Source organism: Elgaria multicarinata, chromosome 1 (assembly GCF_023053635.1).
Source record: "Elgaria multicarinata webbii isolate HBS135686 ecotype San Diego chromosome 1, rElgMul1.1.pri, whole genome shotgun sequence".
Classification (NCBI taxonomy): Eukaryota; Metazoa; Chordata; class Lepidosauria; order Squamata; family Anguidae; genus Elgaria; species Elgaria multicarinata.
Genome location: NC_086171.1, coordinates 186,341,358 through 186,362,413, shown reverse-complemented (window position 1 = coordinate 186,362,413; position 21,056 = coordinate 186,341,358). Strand labels below are relative to the sequence as shown.

At 41.1% G+C, this 21,056-nt stretch overlaps 1 protein-coding gene across 1 annotated transcript in view; it reads left to right on the top strand.

Annotated features, from left to right (window-relative positions):
* Positions 1–21,056, top strand: part of PTPRT (protein tyrosine phosphatase receptor type T) — a 733,605-nt gene that overhangs the window by 371,796 nt on the left and 340,753 nt on the right. Inside the window, exon 7 of the mRNA XM_063145462.1 lies at positions 13,157–13,450. Within this exon, the coding sequence (XP_063001532.1) occupies positions 13,157–13,450 (294 nt within the window). The remainder of the gene's footprint in view (positions 1–13,156; positions 13,451–21,056) is intronic.

Genomic DNA, 21,056 nt, shown 5'->3' with positions numbered 1-21,056 from the left:
AGCTGAGCCACGGGACTCGCAGGTGGTGAGCCTCAGGTATTACCAATCACCACCAGGTGCCTTAGAATGCTTGCCCACCCTATCCAGCTGAATATGCCTGCACATACCTGCCATTACTGTGACTGAATTAATAATATGCCAATCAACCTAATTATTATTCCTTGCCTGTCTTGCAGTATGAAGTAGGTGAAAAAAACCATAACCAATGAAAGATTATGAGCAAAAATCCCTGTTTGGCTTCCATTAAAGGACAACCAGTAAGCCCACACTGCCTACAGAGAAGGGAGGGAGGGAGCTGCATTGCAAAGAGGAGGTGGGGAGGGGTGAGAGCCACTTAAATCATCTCTGTTTCCCCTTCAGGCCTCTGTGGCGCAATACTGAGGGCACCAATCACTGGCCTCCACACCTTGCTTCTCCCACTCACTACAATGGCCAGGGTGTAGGGCGTTTGTTCGAAAACCATTTTTAGGGTGCCCAACTGTCAGGATTTCCCTGGATTTGTCCTGGTTTTTGTTCTATCCTGGGTGTCGGGGGATTTTCTGTAATTTTCTATAATGTCCTGGAAAGACATGCTTTTCCCTTTAAGGCTTCCATTAGCATGGTGGGAGGGAATGATGTGCTTTCTGGATGTGCATCATTTCCCTCCGAGTGCTCCACGTGGAGTCCAGTGATTGGCAGCCTCAATATCGCGCAATAGAGATGGGGAGGGAAACAGGCCTTAAAGGGGAAAGTGTGTCATTCCCGGAAATTATAGAAAAGGCCCTGATTGGGACAGTGGGGGGTTGGGAATGACACACTTTCCCCTCCTCCATTCCAATTGGGGCTTTTAAGGTGGAGGGGGGATGACACACTTTCCAGAGGTCCCGGAAAGCCACTTTCCTGCCCCACCACAGGGTGTCCTCTTTTTGGGTTTCCCAAATATGGTCACCCTATCCTACATAGTTCCACCAAATTCCACCAAGAAACTATCAATAGGTTGGGTGTTTTACCATGTCCACAGAGAATGATAAAAGGATTAATGGTAATGGAATTGTCAGAAGCTTCTAAATGACTGCACAGTTCTTAAGACATGAAATATCTGTATTCTCTGTCTTAATTCAGCACTATGCTAATCCTGAGTCAGAGGAATTGGTTTGCATAGTTTCTTTACCTGATAACATGAGAGTATAACTCAGAGCTCATGCTAATTATGCATAGCTAAATTTAGTGTGAAAATAGAATTGTCTGCCATCTCCCCACCATCTTATGAGCAGAAACACTGCTTGTGTGAGTGTTGTCACTGTAAGAATATCTCAGCTATAGCAACAGGCAAAGTGACTGAGATCAGTGATACAGAGGAATGTATTAATACTTTAATGGGCATTGTGGGTAATGGTCACAACGTTATGGCTATGCATTTGTGAAGAGTGAGCTTCTCTCAACAGGAGGGCCTCATACTTAAAAGTTGGGAAACACTCCCTTTGAAGGGATCCAAAGATGAAGCTGCTGTTGTCGTGACAAGTTAGAGCTGTTAGATATTGTTCTACAGTGCTAATCCCACTCGTGCTAGACGAAGAAAATGTTTGCTACAATAGCAAAATGGTGTAATAATTGGTAGAACAATTGGAATGCTGTTTGGAAAAAGGATTTCAAGCAATATTGATAGATGGGGAGTGAAGAAAAGGAATGTTGGGGAAAGGTCGGAAAGGCTTTCTGGTTTAGTAGAAGTTCCTATCCATGGTGATTTTGTAGATATATTTCCATAAACTTATTTAGATCTGGCCTGCCTTTGCCTTACAGTGCAACACAGTTTTAACTATGGCCTATTTCTATAGATTTTATATTTTCAGAGAGATCTGTATCCCGGTATTCAACTAGATTTTGGGGATAAAGTCTCTCAATCAGTATGCCCTCTCTTAGAATTACACACTCTAATTTGTGTACCTTAGTTCTGAAGCTTCTAACATGCTATGAATTTTGTGACTTTTTAAAGTATACTTTTACATGTAATTTTCACTTTCACACTTCAGTGGTGTGTGTGTGTGTGTGTGTGTGTGTCTAATTGGTTCTCTCTCTTTGAGAGACTAGACACTTGCATTCTTTATGGAAGCTAGAAGTGTGCGTATATGTGAAATGTTTTCTGTTTCCAGCATAATGTGGTCCTTATGTGTCCATCATGGAGTTGCACAGTAATAATCAGAAAGTGCACCTGCTTCCTGGTGTAGGATCAGTTTGATGGTGGAATGAAAGTTGGTGAACTCTGGTAGAGTTTGTCTTCTGCCCTGGGTCCAGATGATGAAGATGATATTGTTGTACCTTACATTTGAGGAAGCATAGTTTCAGTCAACCATGAATATGCTGGCATACTGTGGAGGCATGTGAGTACACATTGTGGTGGCATTGACCTGTAGATAGATACAAGTCCTCACAAAATCTGAAATAACAGTGGGTGATTTGCTGAAGTGGCAAATCTTGGTGGTCATGTATGCTTTGGCATCATCAAGGATAATATCCCCCATAGCTTGTAGTCTGCTTTTGTTGTACAGAGCCTAAACATCTATGGTTTCCAGGATGCTGTTCTCTGGCAGACTATCAATGAATGGATGGTACTTCCTTACTAAGTCCACAGTTTCCCCCAAATAACTTTACATATTGATATCAGAGGGACTAAGAATGGAGTCCAGAAAGTGTAAATGCCCCAAACTATGGAACACCTAGGGTTCTTAGGTTTTATGTACCAGGTTCAAGCTCCTGGGTTGTATCATGGCAAATTTGCTTCTACACATCTTCAAGATATCCCTGAATCAGACTGTGTAATTATTTCTCATATTCCTCTGTGGGGATTGAAGATAGGAGTCTGTAAAATTTGTTATTGGAGAGCTGCTTATAGTATTTGAGAGGTGAATGGAATTTCTGTCATGATATGGTGTTATTGTGGCCATATAGAATACCAGCCTTCTAGTCAGTGCTGTTACTTTTTCTCCCTGTCTTTCTAGATACCACACAGTCTTTCCTTGTGAAAATTAGTCCCTTAGCCATATTTTGCCTTGTTTTCTGAGCTCTTGCCGGTTGTTTTAATCTCGTCTTGCGGTTTCTGTCACTAGCCAGATTTACTGGTGTGTGGAGTTTTTTTGTTTTTTTTTTAATTTAAAGCCATAAAGATTTTCAGGCTTTAGTTTAGAGGAGAGACGCCTTGTGGAATAATACATCCACCTCTTCAGACTTCATTTGGCATTTTTACTGTGACAACCATTGTTGATTGGTCTAGTATTAGAATGTAATGTATCATATAGCTTAATTTATAGAAGCGGATATAACTAATCTTTCCTTGGTTCTTTATAGATCTAATGATGTGTACTAATCAGTAATTCCTAGTATTACTCAGGATCTGTTAAAAATATGTCTGGTTGCTATTTTACCATAACTGGTTATAACAGGAAATTATATATTCCAACTAGCAGCAAAGTCATTCCAATATTGAAATGAATCATTTAGACAGAAATGCGTCTATCTGACTGGTCAGTATGTTCTAGCATCAAGATAGACCTGTGGATTGGATTAACCATTACGTCAATGTGATCTACTATGTAGGGCCAAGACAAATATGGATTTGTGCTATTATGGGCAAGATCCAATACACATGGACACAGTGGGCCTGTTCAGACAACATGATAAGCCATAGTTAGGTTGCTAATCCTTTCGCAGCAAACGGTTAGTGTGTTTAAACTGTGGTTATGTAGCCACCATGGTGAGGAATGGTTTACACGCCACACTAAGCCACAGCGTTTAGTTCAAAATGCTTAACCACCATGGCTTAGGCAGGATCTACACTATTGCTTTAAAATGGTTTTTGACAGTAGTGACAACAGTTGGGGCCCAGGACAAACTCCATATACAGTTTTCAAACCATTTTCAAAATGTCATATACTGCTTGGTGTAGATCTGGCCCTAGTGTGTCATCTGAACAGGGCCACTAAATGCCTTTTGAGGCCATATCATCAGCAGTCCATATTCAGCTGTATCTGGCAAAAAAAAAACCCAACACTGCTCAAATTCCTCAGTGGGAGTGAAGATCCATCCCAAGTTACTGCCTCCCATAATTGGAGATAAAAGAACACCTCTCAAAAGTTTTTTAACATAGTCACTTTCAATTCTGATATTTTTAGGGTGACCATATGAAAAGAAGGACAAGGCTCTTGTATCTTTAACTGTTGTATAGAGAAGGGAATTTCAGCAGGTGTCATTTGTACGCATGCAGCACCTGTTGCAATTCCCTCTTCATCTCAAAAGTTAAAGCTGCAGAGCCCTGCCCTCTTTTGTATCTGGTCTCTCTACAAAAGATGGAAGGACTCCTGCAGCTTTAACTGTTGTGATGAAGAGGGAATTTCACCAGATGTTGCATGCATAGAAGTGACACATGCTGAAATTCCCTTTTCTACTCCACTGTTAAAGATACAGGAGCCCTGTAGATCCTGTCACCCTAGTTATTTTGCATCTTGAATTAACCTTGACATTTATCACTTCTATTAGCAGTTTATCCTTGGGATGGAAGAGCAAAGGTTCTGTGCTTGAACTCTGTGGCTTTACTCATGATTGCTGTGTTCCATAGCTCATTGCACATGAGATCCCTGTTCCTGGGTGTGGAGATATATGTTTATAGATCTGTGTCATTCCATAACCACTAATGGGAAAGTTCTACTTGAATGCATGCTGCCATTTTGCTCCCTTATATTTAGATGGTAGGGTCACCATGTGTCCTACTTTACAGAAAACTGTCCTCTCTTTGAAGGCGTCCTCTATTTGATATGCTTCCCAGTCCAATTCTGGTTTAAAGATAAAGAACCATAAGAAGGAAGATCCCAGGAGCCTTGATGTTGCCCATCAGCACTTAGCACTTGGACAACAGACTGAGCAGACACACAACTCACCCATTCACAGTCTTCCCCATTATAGTGAGGTGCCCTGTATTTCGATTTAAATTATAATTCTTTCTAAATTAGCATCTAGACAACCCATGAAGATTTTATGCATATCAGTGCCTTCTTTTGTCTTCTTTCTGGGTGATGCATTTCCTCTTTTTTAATGATACATAAATGGCCACCCTAATAGTTCTGTCTTTTTTTTTAATATAGAAAAGCATACAGGCAAATTAGAGTTTGGTCTAGATATAAAATAAATAGATATACACCTCATGCCAGATCCTCATCAAGCCCATGAGTTAGGGGACTTCATACATGTTTTGTTTATGCAGGTGTTCATGAGTACAGGGGAGGAAGAAACTGGGTACACTGTCATTTTAAAAGATGGCACATATATCTGTTTCATCAGTTGTAATCACATTTGGCGATTTCTAATGGAAGTTGATTCCCTTGTACCTATGTAGGAAAATAATAATAATTTATGGAGCCAAGTTCAGGTTCAGAGGCAGTTTCCAGATTCAAAGGAAGTTTGCTTTTTTATACTAGTTGCTAAGGAGCAAGAGTATGATGGTGCTATAGCACTCATGTGCTCTTTATGGGCTTCCCATAGATGGCTTGTTGGCCACTATGTGTACAGAATGCTGTACTAGATAACCCTTTGGTCTGATCCAGCATGGTTCTTCTTATGTTCTTATGAACCGTTAGATCAGGGGTAGGCAACATGATACCCTCCAGTTGTACCATGGACTACAATTCCCATAATCTTTGAATTTTGGCCAGGCTGGTTGGGACTTATCGTAGTTCTAGTCCAAAACATCTAGAGGTCACCAGTTGCCTACCGCTGCTTTAGATGAATGATTCAGGACATAAAATACAAGAGCTAAAGTGAATAACGAATCTCAACTCTAACATGATTCTCCATTTTGGAATTTCTGATTGTAGACTAGGAACTGCAGAGTCCCCTGCTTTGCCAATGTGCATTGGTCTGTCTTGTACTGTGCTTTATTCATTTCCAGCTATAGTGCTGCAGCAGTCTTCAAATGAAAGGAATAATCAAAACATACATTTTGGCAGGTTTTGTATCATGTCCGCTTCATTTTTTAAGGTTATGAATCATTAGGGAAGCCATTTCAGTGGGCAGGTGGCTGTACACACATCTAAGAGAAACGTACAATGGATTCCACTATTGGCTTGTCATTTTTACAATGTTTCAGAAATTAAAGGTTTTTAAGAGGGACAGTTTTATTATGGTGACCTGGCCAGCTCTGTTTGAATCCCTGCTGTAAATAGTATTGCTTAAGATCCATTTAGAATTAATTATAGAAAAGGACAGTGAGCAATAATTAAAAGAGCCCATCCAGAACAAGAACAAACAAATCATCTCTATTTGTACTATACAAGATAAAGACCTGTTGCAGATTCTTGTTTTGCTAAAATTATAGCTTTATTAAAAATGTTTTACATTTAGGAGTAAAGCAAGAGCATAAATGCTTAATCATGATTCAACCAATGTCTATGTTAAATCCATAATTGACTTCAGCGGCATTGAGAATAAGCGCTAACTAATCAGTTAAATGGAAATTTTCAATACTTACTGAAGTTCATGGCATTTTGAGAATTGCTAGGAAATTACTACAGCAAGTGACTAAGCCAGTTAAGCAGGTGAATTTGTCATCTATAGTTTCTTCTATATCTGTGGCATCAGGCCAGTTTTTATTAGACCTTAACCAAACTTTCTCAGAAGACTTTTTTTTTCTGAGATAATTACTAAGATTTTTCATCTCCTCACCCTCTAGAAAAAGACCACTTTGTAGAATTGTCTCTGAATATTTGTGTCATTTCCACACAAAGTGCTCCAAGAACTATGTTAGATTCAGACATTGTGGAAGATACAAAATGGCGGCCAGGCTCCTGCTTAAGAAAGAAAAAAGCTACTAATACAGTGAAATATGAACTATTCCTGAGCTCTATCCCTGAGAAAATGGAGAAATGCAATCACACACACACACACACTTACTTCTCTGGTCACAGACTGGGTGTGTGGGAAATTTTGATAGGCCAGTTAAATTTTCTGTTAGTAGTATGGCATTTAATGAAAATTTTGCCTGCGGGAGAAGGGTTTGTAATCTTTTCTGATCTTTTAAATGTTTTTACATCTTTTTGAAGCCATTTTCCCCAGCCTACTGCTGCTTCAATCCCATTTATTTAAACTTGAAATGACATAGTCACTATGTGATCCCAGCTAATCAGGGATCATGTAGTAAACATGTTGACTTTATGGAGCTACATAGCTAGTCAGATTTGTCTTCATGGTGATTTAACTGAAGGCGTAGGAAGCTCCTGATACTGAATGTGGAGGAGAGGAAAAAAATCCTTCTGGCTGAAGCTACAACTTCCCCCTGTGTTATCCCACTGGCCTAGCAGTTTCATTGCCCACAAATTCTACATGGCAAGACATTTGCCCTGATCTACTTCTAGTAGTTCATAACTGTACATATGACTTGTCAGAGAATCTTGATGTTGATCTGTGTTCAAATACAAATATGTATTCTCATCTTCATTCATATTATGTCCCATGACTAGTCAAATAAACACATCCAAATGGATTAAGGTACCTGTTGTTTTTTTAAGGTACCTGACACTAAACCACTTGTGAGTAGTTTCACACTCTTTCAACATAGGAATACGAAAAAAAGAAAAGAAAATATATGTAGAGGTTTCATACAGAGGAAAAAATCTTCATGAAACAGAGACTTCCATTCCATCTGAGCCCTAGTTCATATGTAGATGTAATCCACAAAATAGTTTGTGGAATGCTCTCTTGCCATTTAATAATAATAATAATAATAATAATAATAATAATAATAAATTTATTTCTTACCCGCCTCTCCCTTTGGATTGAGGCGGGGAACAACAATTAGAACAGGAATCAATACATCTTAAAAAAATCTTGATTTTACATTGATCTGGATAGGCCTGCCGGGAAAGGCTAGTCTTTAAAGCCGCCTTAAAATCACACAGCGAGTTAATTTTACGAATCTCCTCCAGCAGGCCTGGGGGTGGGGTGGGGTGACAGAATGGTTTCTGTAAGGTACAGGGAAAGGGCTATTGCAAGGCTCCTAGTGCTGAGCATATCCCAACATAATCCAGACTACAACCATGCCACAATTTGAAAGAAGGTGTTTGCAGAACAGACTGAACCAAGCAATATAGGTCAAGTCGTAAACATATATCATATAGTTAAGGAATGAAGCATATAGGCCACTCTGGAAAACATTATCGCAACATACATACAGTAATACTGAGGCCAAGAATAGTCCCAATGAAAACCAGTGAATACATGACAGAGAACTCAAAGACATGATAAACAGAGATGGTGGAGAGAAAACAGACAAGGCCATGGTGATAGACACTTAAGGGCATAAAGACAAGCAAAGAAGAGCACCAAGGCTGCAAAGACAAAGGAGGAACAGACAGAATTGTGGATCAGAGAGGATGAACAAAAACAAGCTACATGGAACAGATAGCATGTGAAGACTAAGGGCAGTATCCAGTTGGGGACACCCACATGCTGCCAGCCCAGTGAGTTCTGGTTCACATACAGTCTGAAAGTTGCCCCTCTCCCTTGCATGAAGGTACAGTGCTTCCAGGGTCTCCTGGAAATGCTCTGACAACCTCCCCATTTCCAGAAACAAGCATTTCTGCTCATTTCAGGGCTTTGCCCTGGGGGGGATCTACACTACTGCTTTAAAGCGCTTTATAACAGTTTTGACAACTGTTGGGGCCCAGGACACACTTCCTATACAGGTTTCAAAACGTTTTCAAAGCGCTTTAAAAGCAGTAGTGTAGATCCCCCCCTGGAAGTACTATATTGCTTCACACAGGTGCTAGAGGCTAGCCCTGCGCTGAAGGGCCCAGTTGGATACTGCTCCATGCACACACACGGACAGGATGGATGGAACTTGCCAGTGAAGGATAAGCTTCACTACTGTTGTTCACCACTTTTAGCAAGCACCCTCATTGCTACCATACCCATGAGTTGGCACGTTAGAGACATCAGCAACTGATTCAAAGAAGTTTGGATTTCTATGAATGTGACCTGCCGATTCCACAGTGGACTGGCTTCTTCCAAGTCTCACAGATTCCACAGATTTGTGGACCGGTTTTTATCTTTTTGGCAGGATTTATAAATGTGCATGGGTGCTAATATGCATTAACACTAATAAGTACTTGCGCAAGTATGCATTAGTGCAAATTGTCAGACAAAAATTGGATTCCATCAATGGACATATGACAGAATGAAAGACGCCAGACAATCCGTGAAACCCAGATGGAATGGATTTAACAAAATCTGTGCATCCCTAGCTATGAACACTGAAAACTGTAAACTCCATTGGTGCACCAGTCAACATTTATAAATGGAAACACCATTGTTTGCTACCTGCCCCAGCTGCTTCCTTCTCCTCCTCTTTGTTGCTTACCTGTCATCATCATCCCATAGTTGAGTGGGTGTGAATGAATCAGTGGAGCAGCCCTCTTTTCTACCCACCACCACTACCTCCTCCTCCTTGCCCACTACTAGAGACTAGAGAAAGTGATGATGTCGTTTGACAAACATCACCTATAATTGGCCTCTCCATATGCAGAATACAAATGTGCCCAATGCATGCATATACATTTTAAAATTGAGGAAGATAGAAATATTATTTGGAGGAAATGATGGGGGAAAGAGGAATTGGCTAGCAACTGCCCAGAAAGATAAATAGAGAGATAGAGGCTGTGCTGTTTTTGTTTTGTTTTGTTACAATTGGTTGGGAACCCTACTTTCTGGTTGATCATTTAGACATATAGATTCCTCAATATCTATGGCTCAGTTATCTATATTCGTTATCTCTGTGTGTAAGACTGGGAGATTGCAACCATATGTAAACAGGACTCTTTTTTTCTGGACTAATTATCTGAATATGTACATTGCTTACTTAGCATGCATGCTTATTGTCATTCTGTTCTCTAGAGGTTCTCTAGAAGTTAATGTACACTCCCCCTTTTCCTCCCTCCCTGCACAATGAATGCACATATACAGTTACTGTGATTTTGGTTACCAAATGTTAAACAATCATAAATAATCCAAAGACATTTGTCTGAACTCAGGCACTTAAAATGACAACCATACTGAATGAAGCAAATATTACATCTCTGTTCTAATAAGAGTGAACATAAAAACAGATCCTTTGTACTCAGAGAGAAAAGCCCCATTCATGCAATGTTCACATGTACAGCAATCCTGTGGTGAAGCAGGAGTGGGCAGTGCTTCTCACTCCACCATCAACATTGCTTCTCCACACTAGCCATAATCTTTGCCATCTGTGCGTTTCATGTGGTTTTCCACAGAGGAACAACTCTACAAGCGGTATGACCATGCAACCAGGTGTTCCCAGTCATTTGGGCTTCAATGTCAACACTTCAAGTCAGGTTATCACATCTCACAGGGGCCCTTGCAATATTCAAGACCACCTTCCACACATATTCTCTCTGTCATACTGACAGCATTTCCCTAGTGTGGGATACATATTGCATCTTTCATATTGGGTTAGCCTAGCCATAGAAAATAGAGCAACAGGCATCTCCTAGGACACCACACTGTGAAACGATCATATGCTTGCAGGATGAACTGCAACACAGATGGAGTCATTCACAATCTTACCATGCTAAAAGAGCTGCCACCTGTGTGTTTCCTTGTTATCATAGGGACACAGGAACATAAGAAGCTGCCGTATACTGAGTCAGACCAGTGATCCATCCAGCCCAGTATTGACAAGATTTCAGGCAGCTTCTTATGTTTTGTTGTGCAGTTCTTCCCCCCCCCCCCATCCTGGAGATACCGGGGATTGAACTTGTGACCTTCTGCATGCAAGGCATGTGCTCAACCGCTGAGCTGTGGTCCTTCACCACTACTAGGCATTGAAATTTTATTGTTCAACAGCACACTTCCTCCACTTGAGTTATATTGTATTCTCAAGTATATACATGTGTAACTTCATTTTTTCTTTAGTATTTAATTCTATATAGCACTTGAAAATCCACTCAATGTTTTGTATTACAGTTGCTTTAAGTGATGTTACATCTCAAATAAATCTCTTCTGCACATGGCCTTTGAAGGCTATATATGCTCATTCAGGGACCTAATTCCCACATGACATATATTTTGAGTTAACTATGCTGGTAAAGCGAGTGGGTAGACTTTGTCTATGCAGTGCATGGTAACATCTACACCTTGTTCTGCCATGTGGCACGCTCCCACTTTCTATTCTCAGCACAATACTCAGCACTGTAGTTTCTACTTAAGGGCCTCTCTGTCCCTTAGGAATCCCAAAATGGTACGGGGGAAATTCCCACCAAATACTGTAATTGTGACAGTCATATTTTTATGGGGGAAAAGATGGCTTTTGATTAGAGTGTCTGTAGCATCTATATAGAGAGAATATAGAGAATGTATAGAGTCTCAGAAATAGAATGAAATGAAGCGCGTAGCCATTATAGTGTCTGAAGGTGAATTCAGGGTGAATTGAAGTAGGAGAAGTATATTTAGAAAATGTATCTGTTTCGATTGAAAATACATTCCGGGGGTAGTAGGATCATGTCTGCTGTTTTCAACTAACTACATCAGGAATAAGGAACCTCCGGCTTCTACAGATTCCCATCTGACTCATAAGGTTTCCTACAGGCCCTGCCCCTTCTCACCCCAGCTCTGTGCAGGAAACCCCCCACCCTTATCTTCAGTCAATGATCAGAGATTAGAGGTGGAATTTTCCAAGGAAACAACATCGCCCCCTCCCTGCACAATGGAGGGAAACCCTAAATTCATCTCCAGTCAGTGATTGGATACAACATCAATATGAAGGCATTTAAACTTTAAATAATCTGCTGGACATTTAATATTTAAGTTGTCACATTGGGGCTTACTCCTTAGTAGAAATACATAGAACTGAGCTGTGATTTGTATACCTGAAAGCTGTTGCACTGAGACTTAACTCCTTGTATTAATACTTTTTATTCAAGTTCATACATACTACACATGTAATCAAAACAACAACAAGAATAACACAGGGGAAGGAGGCCAAAATAGAAAAAGAAAAGAAAAAAAAACCCAGAAAAATTGTTATATCAGTCACAAAATAATATGTCATTCACAATTCCCACCACACATACACTTCTAAATATGAGCGGTCCCTGTGAACTGCCCAGAGAGCTTTGGCTATTGGGCGGTATAAAAATGTAATAAATAAATAAATAAATAAATATGAGGACCAAATGTTGTGTGTATTGTCTGAACAATGCTGCCAGTGACAATAAAACTTTCCAGAGTTATGAGAGTTTTTGTCCAATGTATTATAGATGGAGTAGACTTCTCTTTCCAGCTTTGGAATATAAATCTCATAGTTGTTATGAAGGCCTGTAACATCAATTTCCTGTGGCTGTCTGGTAATTTCCACACAACTGGGATATAGTTCAGGACTGCTATTGAGTAGACTTGCATAGAATTGATCGGTGGCTTGTGTGCTTGCTGTACAGATGGGTACGAATTACATCTGGTCATGTCCACTTTGCTTTGGCCCCAGCCACTGTCGGAATGTTGCTCGCAAGACCCTCCCCAAATTGGACTTAGGTTGAAAAGGTTCACCAGCTATGCTCTGTGTGCATTTAGTATTATCTCTTAACAGAGCCTAAGTATCAATCACACACACACAGGCTCCACTCTCACAATCAGGGTCCTCTGCTCACCCAGTTAGGGCCACAATTGCTTGGACAAAGCATATTTGCATAGTTTGAATGCATGGAAGTTCTGCTCAGAGGTGTTGCTTGATGGTGTGTGTGTGTCGGGGAGGGGGGAACAGTGGGGGTAATCCCACTCCAGCAACAACACTGATATGTCACCTGAAAAGAACTGCACAACAAATTATTTATCTACAAAATGTTTCTTTAAAAAAAAGAAAGCCCACACACAAATATTTTCTTAAAGAAATGATTCCTTCCCTGTAAAACCATTCTTCAAAATAGAACAGTATTGATTGGCATGCTAAGTAGGTGAAGCTTGAATGAATCTTTTTGTGTTTATGTCTTGCATAATAATCTCTTTGGAAAGCACTTGAATATGTTTTACTGCTCTTCTGGCATTGCATAATGTTAACCCTCCACAAATAAAATAAACAGAATAATGAACATTCACAAATACCTATTTTTGTTGTTGTTGCTTGCAGAACCTCCCACTCCTATTGCACCCCCAGAACTTCTAGCAGTTGGAGCCACTTATCTGTGGATCAAGCCAAATGCCAACTCCATCATTGGAGATGGGCCTATCATCCTGAAGGAGGTGGAATACCGTACGACCAATGGGAACTGGGCTGAAACCCATATTGTTGATTCACCCAATTACAAATTATGGCATCTAGACCCAGATGTGGAATATGAGATCAGAGTACTTCTTACTCGTCCTGGAGAAGGAGGAACTGGACCTCCTGGGCCACCGCTCACAACCAGAACAAAATGTGCAGGTAAGCCATCTTGGTTTTGGCACTAAGTGCTTTGTGTGTGGGGTACAAGCAGGGAAATGTTATGGGAGAAGCTGTTTGACTCTTATTTTTCTGTTGAACAATGGTTAGGAATGTCTGGATTTTGTTCAATCCATTCCATCTTTGTTCTGCGGATTGTCAGTTGTCTTCCGTTCTGTCATCCACTCATTGATGTATTCAGACTTTTCCCCTTTCTGAAAAGTACGTGAAGAAGTCTGCCACAATTTACAGAACTTTCAGTGGCATGGAAGTCTAGGGATGGGCAAGCTCACCTGTGCCCAGCTCGTGTGCCGTTTGCTGGACTCCCGCCATCCATTTGAACGTGTTCAGTGTGAGGGGCAAACTGTGAGAGCTCATGGCTCTTCTTCTTCCTGCAAGCCTGCCCTTGCCAACTGCTGCTGCTCCCGCTGCTTCCAAACAACCACGCCTCCTCTGTTGGTGCCCGGCAGAGAGAGGTGTAGTTGCACAGCGACAGTGCAGTAGCATGGGAACCAAGAGGGGAAAGGGAGTGTGGTGGCTGCCATTTACATAAAATCAACCTTTATGAAAAAGGTTCTGAAAAAGGTGAGCTGCCATTTTACACACAGTTTTGGCTTGGCTGAGAAGTGGGGCCTGTCATGCTTGCCCTACTCTGCGCTATCCAAGTGGGACAAGCACAGCAGTCCAGGGGGCTGAGATGGTGGTAATCCGCCAAGCTTGAGCCTCCAACCGGATTCCGCTGATGCTCCTACTTGTACCATTTTGCGAATTTCCTTAGCTCAGCATACAATCCATGAGCACACATGGAGAAGATTGCTATGCAGCACAGGTTGTAGAGAGAGCAGAAAAGTATAAAAGTTGTTGTTTTTAAAACATCATATATATTAGCATACTTTTCAGCAACAATTGTATTTCTGTACTTCTGAATTTGCATACAACTTCCATCTGCAAGTCAGTGCAACTTGGAAAAAGCTGGTCTGCTGTGGAATCTCCAGGTCAGATTGACAGAAACTTAAACTCATTTGAATCCATTGCAGATTTTCCCCCCAACTTCCTTACATATGGTCAAATTCAGTCTATGGCATAAGTATGTTTTTCCTGGTTGTATTTCCCCCTTGGGGCATAAATTTGCAATTATTTTAGAGGATGTGCATTTCATTTCATTTTCTTATGGCAATATAGGTATCATACCCTATGTCATGAGTTCATGGTGGCTTCTAATACGTGGACAGAGAAATCCTATGGGGAGGGAGAGAGAAGAATCTGAAGTAAAGGGGGGATTTCCCTTTCTTATATTGCCAGATTCCTTCTTCGTTAACATTGAGGGAGGGCTAGCAAATCGCCCCTGTCTGTTTTGTTCCACTCTTAGAACCTTACAAAATCCCAGAGACAGACAGTCAGCTCTATTTTATTGATGGTCTTGAAATATATATATCTCTGGACTCTTTTCATCCTAGCATGCAGTTGTTAGATTATTTTATTGCATCACAGTCAGTAATCAGCAGATGGGTTTTGGAATGAGGAGGAAAGGAGGAGTTGCTCATGGTTGTTGCAGGTGGAGTGAGAGGTGAGAAATATGGATTCTAACATCCCAACAGGCTCATTATCTGAGAACATGCCAGCCTCATCTTCTGTTAATCCTCCCAAAGACCGAGTCACTGTCAAATTCTACAGCCTGCAGCCAAAAATCATTTTGTAAAGGATTGTTTTAAATGACTCCAGTGGAAAACAGAATGATTCTGAAAAGTGAAAACTGCAAGAGATTGGAGGCTGGTTGTTCTGTATTGCGGGATACCTGGGGCTGAGACTTGGCTGGCAGCAGCAGCTCAGAATTTTTTACTGTGGGACATCACTATCCACAAGAGGTCCCAGCGTAACAGCAGGCTGTGCACGTTTCTGAAAAATACTTTAATATGGGATTTTGCATCTGCTGTGCTCCATGCAACTTCTGCATTAGTATAATCCCTTCCTCCTATAGCCGTTAATGTAGCCCTGAGGCCATAAAAGGGAGAATTTTCAGCATTGAAACACTTGTGCCTCATTCCAATAGAGAAGAAAATCCATGATTGAACATCTGTTTTATTGTGAAGGGGAGCATTCATAAGAACATCAATTACAAGAAAAATGCAAGAATTTCAAACCTTATGTTGAGAGATTTCCAGAGGGAAAGTGAATTTGGGTGATCACATCCCCTATGTCCCTTTCTTACAGGAACAGCAATTCAGATATTACATCAATTCAGATATTACATCAAGTAATGGTTTTTCCTTCTCACCCACCACTCTCTCCCAATCACAAAGTGTGAACATATTTCAGGAGATAAAAAAATTTCATATCAGTGATTGTCCTTACCCTTGCTGACAAATCAGATCACATACATTTGACTTCAGCTCAGTGAAAGCTGGGTTAATTTGAATTTTGGGATCTAAGAAGCAAGAAACCATTGGTCCTTTGGGTATTGTTGCTAGTTAACTTTAGGGGAACACAGGACGCTATTTCTTCACCTAGGAGTTAGTCAACTTCATAGTTGACCGTAGGGAGGAGAGAGAAATTTATTTTGTTCACATCTTACCAAATTTTGCATGTTTTAACAAATGCCTGAACTCAAATTCAATAGCTCTTCAAAATGTGCCCTTTTCAGGATTTTGCAATGGAGTTCTCTAGTCACAAATTAGTACAAAAATGCACATATTATGGAAACGGGCCCACAAAAATGCATGTAAGTGAAAATAACATTTAAGTGTTCGTGGAATGACACCATTGGATACTGCCCTTTATCACCACAGTCTTCATAGTCTAACATCAAGCTTTTCTATAGATAAATATCTCCCTTTCCCAAACATGATTTATGCCTGCTGCTATTATCAATATGTTTTATGTGTCTTTCCCTTTCTTCCCCCATTCTTGATACGACTGTATTGAAGCCATGCTTATCGCTCCCAAGGTGTCTGCTGAAACAAGGTTGTACTATATTGATGATGCAATTAATACAATTTCATTCCCCTTTTTCTAAGATGGCAGAGAGGCAGCATCACAGTGCATTAGTAAAATAATAGGCGATTTTGGGATAAAATGCCCTGATGTTGAGAGGGAAGCATCATAGATGTAAATCTCCTTTGCCTAATGCTTCAATCAATACAGCTAGGGACAAGTACAGCAGTTTATGGCATTTTGTTATAAGATAGTGCTCTCTACAAAATAGACTTCTGTTCAGTGGGAAGAGGTGGCTGTTTTTCCGAACATGTTCTTTTCTTATCTATATGCTGCAAGTGAAGCACAGTACCTGGAAGTCTTGTTTTTCTGCTTCAGTGGTAAATTTGGAAAGTGACTTGATTATTTAATAAACACTGAGACAGAAGTTGCAACATGTCTATTTTTGGTGCTCATATTCTCTCTCTAACTTGAAGCCTTTAAAACAAATGCTGTTGATATTATAGAACAATGAAATCAACACAATTGCTCCTACAGTATTTTCATAGAATGTTTAGTCTGATACAAAATGAGTAAGGAAACTGGTCTTTACTCATTATCACAACAAACCTGTGAGATAAACTTTCTCAAATCACCCTATAAATTTGTCAGTCTTTGAACACTTCCAAAGCTCCACCTCTGTGTTTTCTTTCTTTCTTTCTCATTATCTTTCGTACAGTAAGAACCCACCATGTTGTTATGGTACAATAAATTGTAATTGTAGTTGTACCATACTAGAAGTCATCAGGTCCTTAATATTCCCATTTTACAGATGCATAAATGTATGAATTTAATTTGAAGCCGGATCTCCCAGGTCTATCTTATCTATTGAAATCTACTGAACTATTGCATATTATTTTATTAGGAAGTCTTATTAGTATTTTAAATAGCTAACCACTCCAGTTGTTCCATATATAACATTACAGATTTTGCTCAGTTTGTATGACTTTGTTAGTGTTTGTGATACAATTATGTGCACAGCCAGGTCTCATTTTCGACAATAAAAGTAAGGGGAAGACCTAGGGCGTTGCTAGACGAGGCCTTAGCACACCTTGAGAGCCAGTTTCCCTGCTGTGCTTCCACATGACGCACAGGGGAATCCGGCCCCAGGCCGCACTGAAGCCTCCTCTAATGCGCCATAAGCGAAGTCGCTTATGGTGCACCTTTTCCCCAGCCCCGGCCTGAGGCCAGGGCTGGGGAACATCTAGCTACTTCCGTGGCTTTTTGCGGCTACTCGCTTACGAGTAGCCGCAAAAAGCCGCGGACTGGCCACAGCGCTGAGCGCTGTGCCCATCGGCCGGGGGTAGATCCTGGGGACACAGGACACACACACACACACAGAGGGAGAAGGAGGAGAGACGACACACGTGACACGGAGGGAGAGAAAGATCAGGAAGGGATCAGGAGCGGATGGGGGGGGGTTTAACTAAAAAAAAACACCTTACCTTCTCCGCAGTCTTTGGGCCGCACGTGGCCCCTTTAAACTTAAAAAAAAATGGCCGACGCTGCAGGGATCCCGATGTCCCTGCGTGTCCCGCATCTGGAAGCCCGGGCGGCACGCGCTAACGTCAGCGCGCCGTTGCCCTGCCTCCCTGCCAGCTTATCCCGGCAGGTCTAGCAAGGCCCCTAGTAAGGGTAAAGCATGTTATACAGGGCTCCATATACTTTGCATCTTCTATAGATAGATAGATAGATAGATAGATAAATAATACAGCTTTTTACATGCACTGTTAGCCCACCAATGATCTATGACTTAGAGGGAAACTGCAGCCTTGCTAACAGTACACATAAGGCGGTTGTGCTAAACAAGTCACTGAGCTACATGGAAACCTGTATAAATAAGTGTTTTGCCCATGTCCTGCATCTTGTATCAAATAGATCTAACAGCAAGTGGTGATATTATTTCATAGGCAGAAAAGGAAGGGCCCCATTGTTCTTGTGGCACTCATTCAGTGTATCACAGCCTTTGTCCATTATCCATTATACTTTGTGACCAATGTATTGCTTTTATTCCTCTGGCAAGAAAGCAGTAGAAATGAAATTCGCCCAGTTACATCAATTGCTACACTCCACATTTAGTTAGTTGATCATGGATTCATATGTCTGTAAGGAAGGTCTTCTACAGACATGCCCCCTTTTCAGTTGATTATTTTTATCCTTCTCCCCTTTCCCTCAGTGCAGGGAGGGAAGATCCTTAACCTGCCTTTGAATGAAAGTTTCCCTGACTTCTTATGTTTCTGCTTCATTTTGCTACAGAATGGGAAACAGAGTATGTTGGTGACTCACTTGAGAGAGGCAGCTCTTTTTATGATCAAAGGTCCAGCATGCCCTGGAGCACATTTTGATGGGACTCTTCAAAATTGTGTATTTGGCCTGGCACACATTTCTTCATTTGTCCATTTCCTTTGACCTGCCTTGGCCCATAAAATCCACATGTTCAAACTGCCATGACAAAAAAAAGATAATAAAAGAATACAACTGCTGATATTTATAGCCTGTGAAACAGCAAGATTGGGTTTTTGTTGTGGTTGTACTGTTTCTTTCTTTCTTTTGTAAATATAATAACCACAACAAACCCTTAGCATACTCAGTTACCCAAATATGTTTTGTTTTCACAGCAGTATATGCCAATTCATGCCTTAGTAGTTTTGTGGCTGATGTTGTTCTCAGTTCCAATGAGCTTTAAAAGTGTGTGTGTGTGTATGTATATGTGTGTGTGTGTGTGTGTGTGTGTGTGTGTGTGTTCGTGTTCTTTTTGTTTCTCCCTTCCCAGCACACACAATTCTGTGATGATTTCCATTATGAATGCCAGTAGTTTAAGTGAGCTCATCAGACATAGGGCCATAAATTGTGTAGTGCTGCTGGAAGCAAACTTCATTACCAAGCATCCCTTTGTGCCCTCATCAAGGAGCAGATGGAAGAGAAAGGACAGGAACAACACACCAAGCTTGGTTGAAAACAGCCCTTAATTTTAAGGCTTCCAGATTCCAAGAATTTGGCATAAAGTGGGTAGGGACACTGTGAGTCTGCTGATAGCCCAGCTGCTGACAGGGGAAATTGACCCAGCTTTCTTGCTGGGTTAACTGAGTGGGGGGTGGGAGAGAGAGAAGATAATGGCCTAAGGCAGAAGATGGTGTGAGCAGCGCAAGCTGCACAGAGAGCCACCAATATGGAGGTATAGTTGGTAGCTAGTTTCCATGGTAGGCTGCCCTGCCTGCCCAAACCACTGAGCAGTGAAAAGTTGAAGGTCTGTGAGTAATATGAGAATATGTGGGTAATATGAGCATAGTTTGATTAGTTCGCAGATGGGAGTTGCAATAAATAGTCTGACAAGATTTATAGTCAAGGTGAAAAAGAAAACCGTAAAAGCGTTATTCCAAGTAAAACCATGCATAGTCATCTCAGCTTCTGCAGATAAAAAGAAAGAAACCCAATTGCAGAGCGAGGAGGAAAGAGATAAGAAAGGGAGGAGCCAGATTAGAAGGAAAGTAGTCAAGATACTGGAGTGGAAGAAAAGGGCAGAACAAAAAAACCAAATGAAAAACAACAACCAATAAAGACAATAAAAGAAAATTAATCAAGTTAACCCTTTATTTATCAGTGAGAGGATTTGTCAAGACAAACCCAAAGACCACTTCAATCACCATCTCCCACTGGCCCAGACAGTCAAACGACAAGCATCATTGCCCATTTCCAACAGAGCCCATCCCTGCTTCCTCCCTCCTGTGTTATGGCCTGCCCAATGTCGAAGCATTGGTTCTCACAGTATGAACAATCCTATGCATGTTTAAACAGGGAAAAAATATCCTACAGCTCCCAGCAGCCTTTAGCCAGCATGGCTGGTTGGGAATGCTGGGAGGTGAAAGACTTTTTTTTCCTGCCTAAACATACACAGGATCATCCCCACAATCAGTGGTATCAACAAATCTATGTACAAACAAGACAAAGCACATTGTCATGAGGAATTGAAGGCAAAAACCCAGGTCCCACATTTGCCAGCTTGGGGACTTGGTACAATTCTATTTTGATTCTCTCAACCAGCAACCAAATAAAGGCCACTATAAAACAACAATAGAGGCTTCTAAGTTATGGACTTGATAAGATTCATGTGGGTGGGGAAGCCAAATGCACATTGGCCTTTTCCTGGATCTCCCTCCATTAAAAAAAAAAAAAAAAAAAAAACCCAAAACCCAGGCATGGACTACAGCAAAGTATTCTCCTCTCCAATCCTCCCAGTTATTCCTGTCCACCAGCCAACTAGTGCTGGCTGTGTTGCCTGCAGTCCCCAGCTGTTTCTCTCCCTACCATGTTTCTTAAATTGAACGTGTCTTTAAGTGGCCTATATTGGAACAATATGATTTTGCCCTTTGATACTTGCCTGGTGTCGTTCAAGTCCCACTGGGTGTCCTTCTGCTTTTGTTCCATCTCTGTGTTGGAACTTCTTCAGCTCTGGGGCTGTCTATATGACTTATTTGCCCTGTGGTGGCTGCGCAATGGTGCTGCATCGGTTATAAGATACAGCCGCCAACTCGTAGTCACTGCAGGGCTTTTCTCCAAAGCTGTGGATTTTAAAAAGTCAGGGACTTACCCCAACTTTTTCATTTGAAGTGAGGTCACCATGGTCCTTCCACCATGTGAC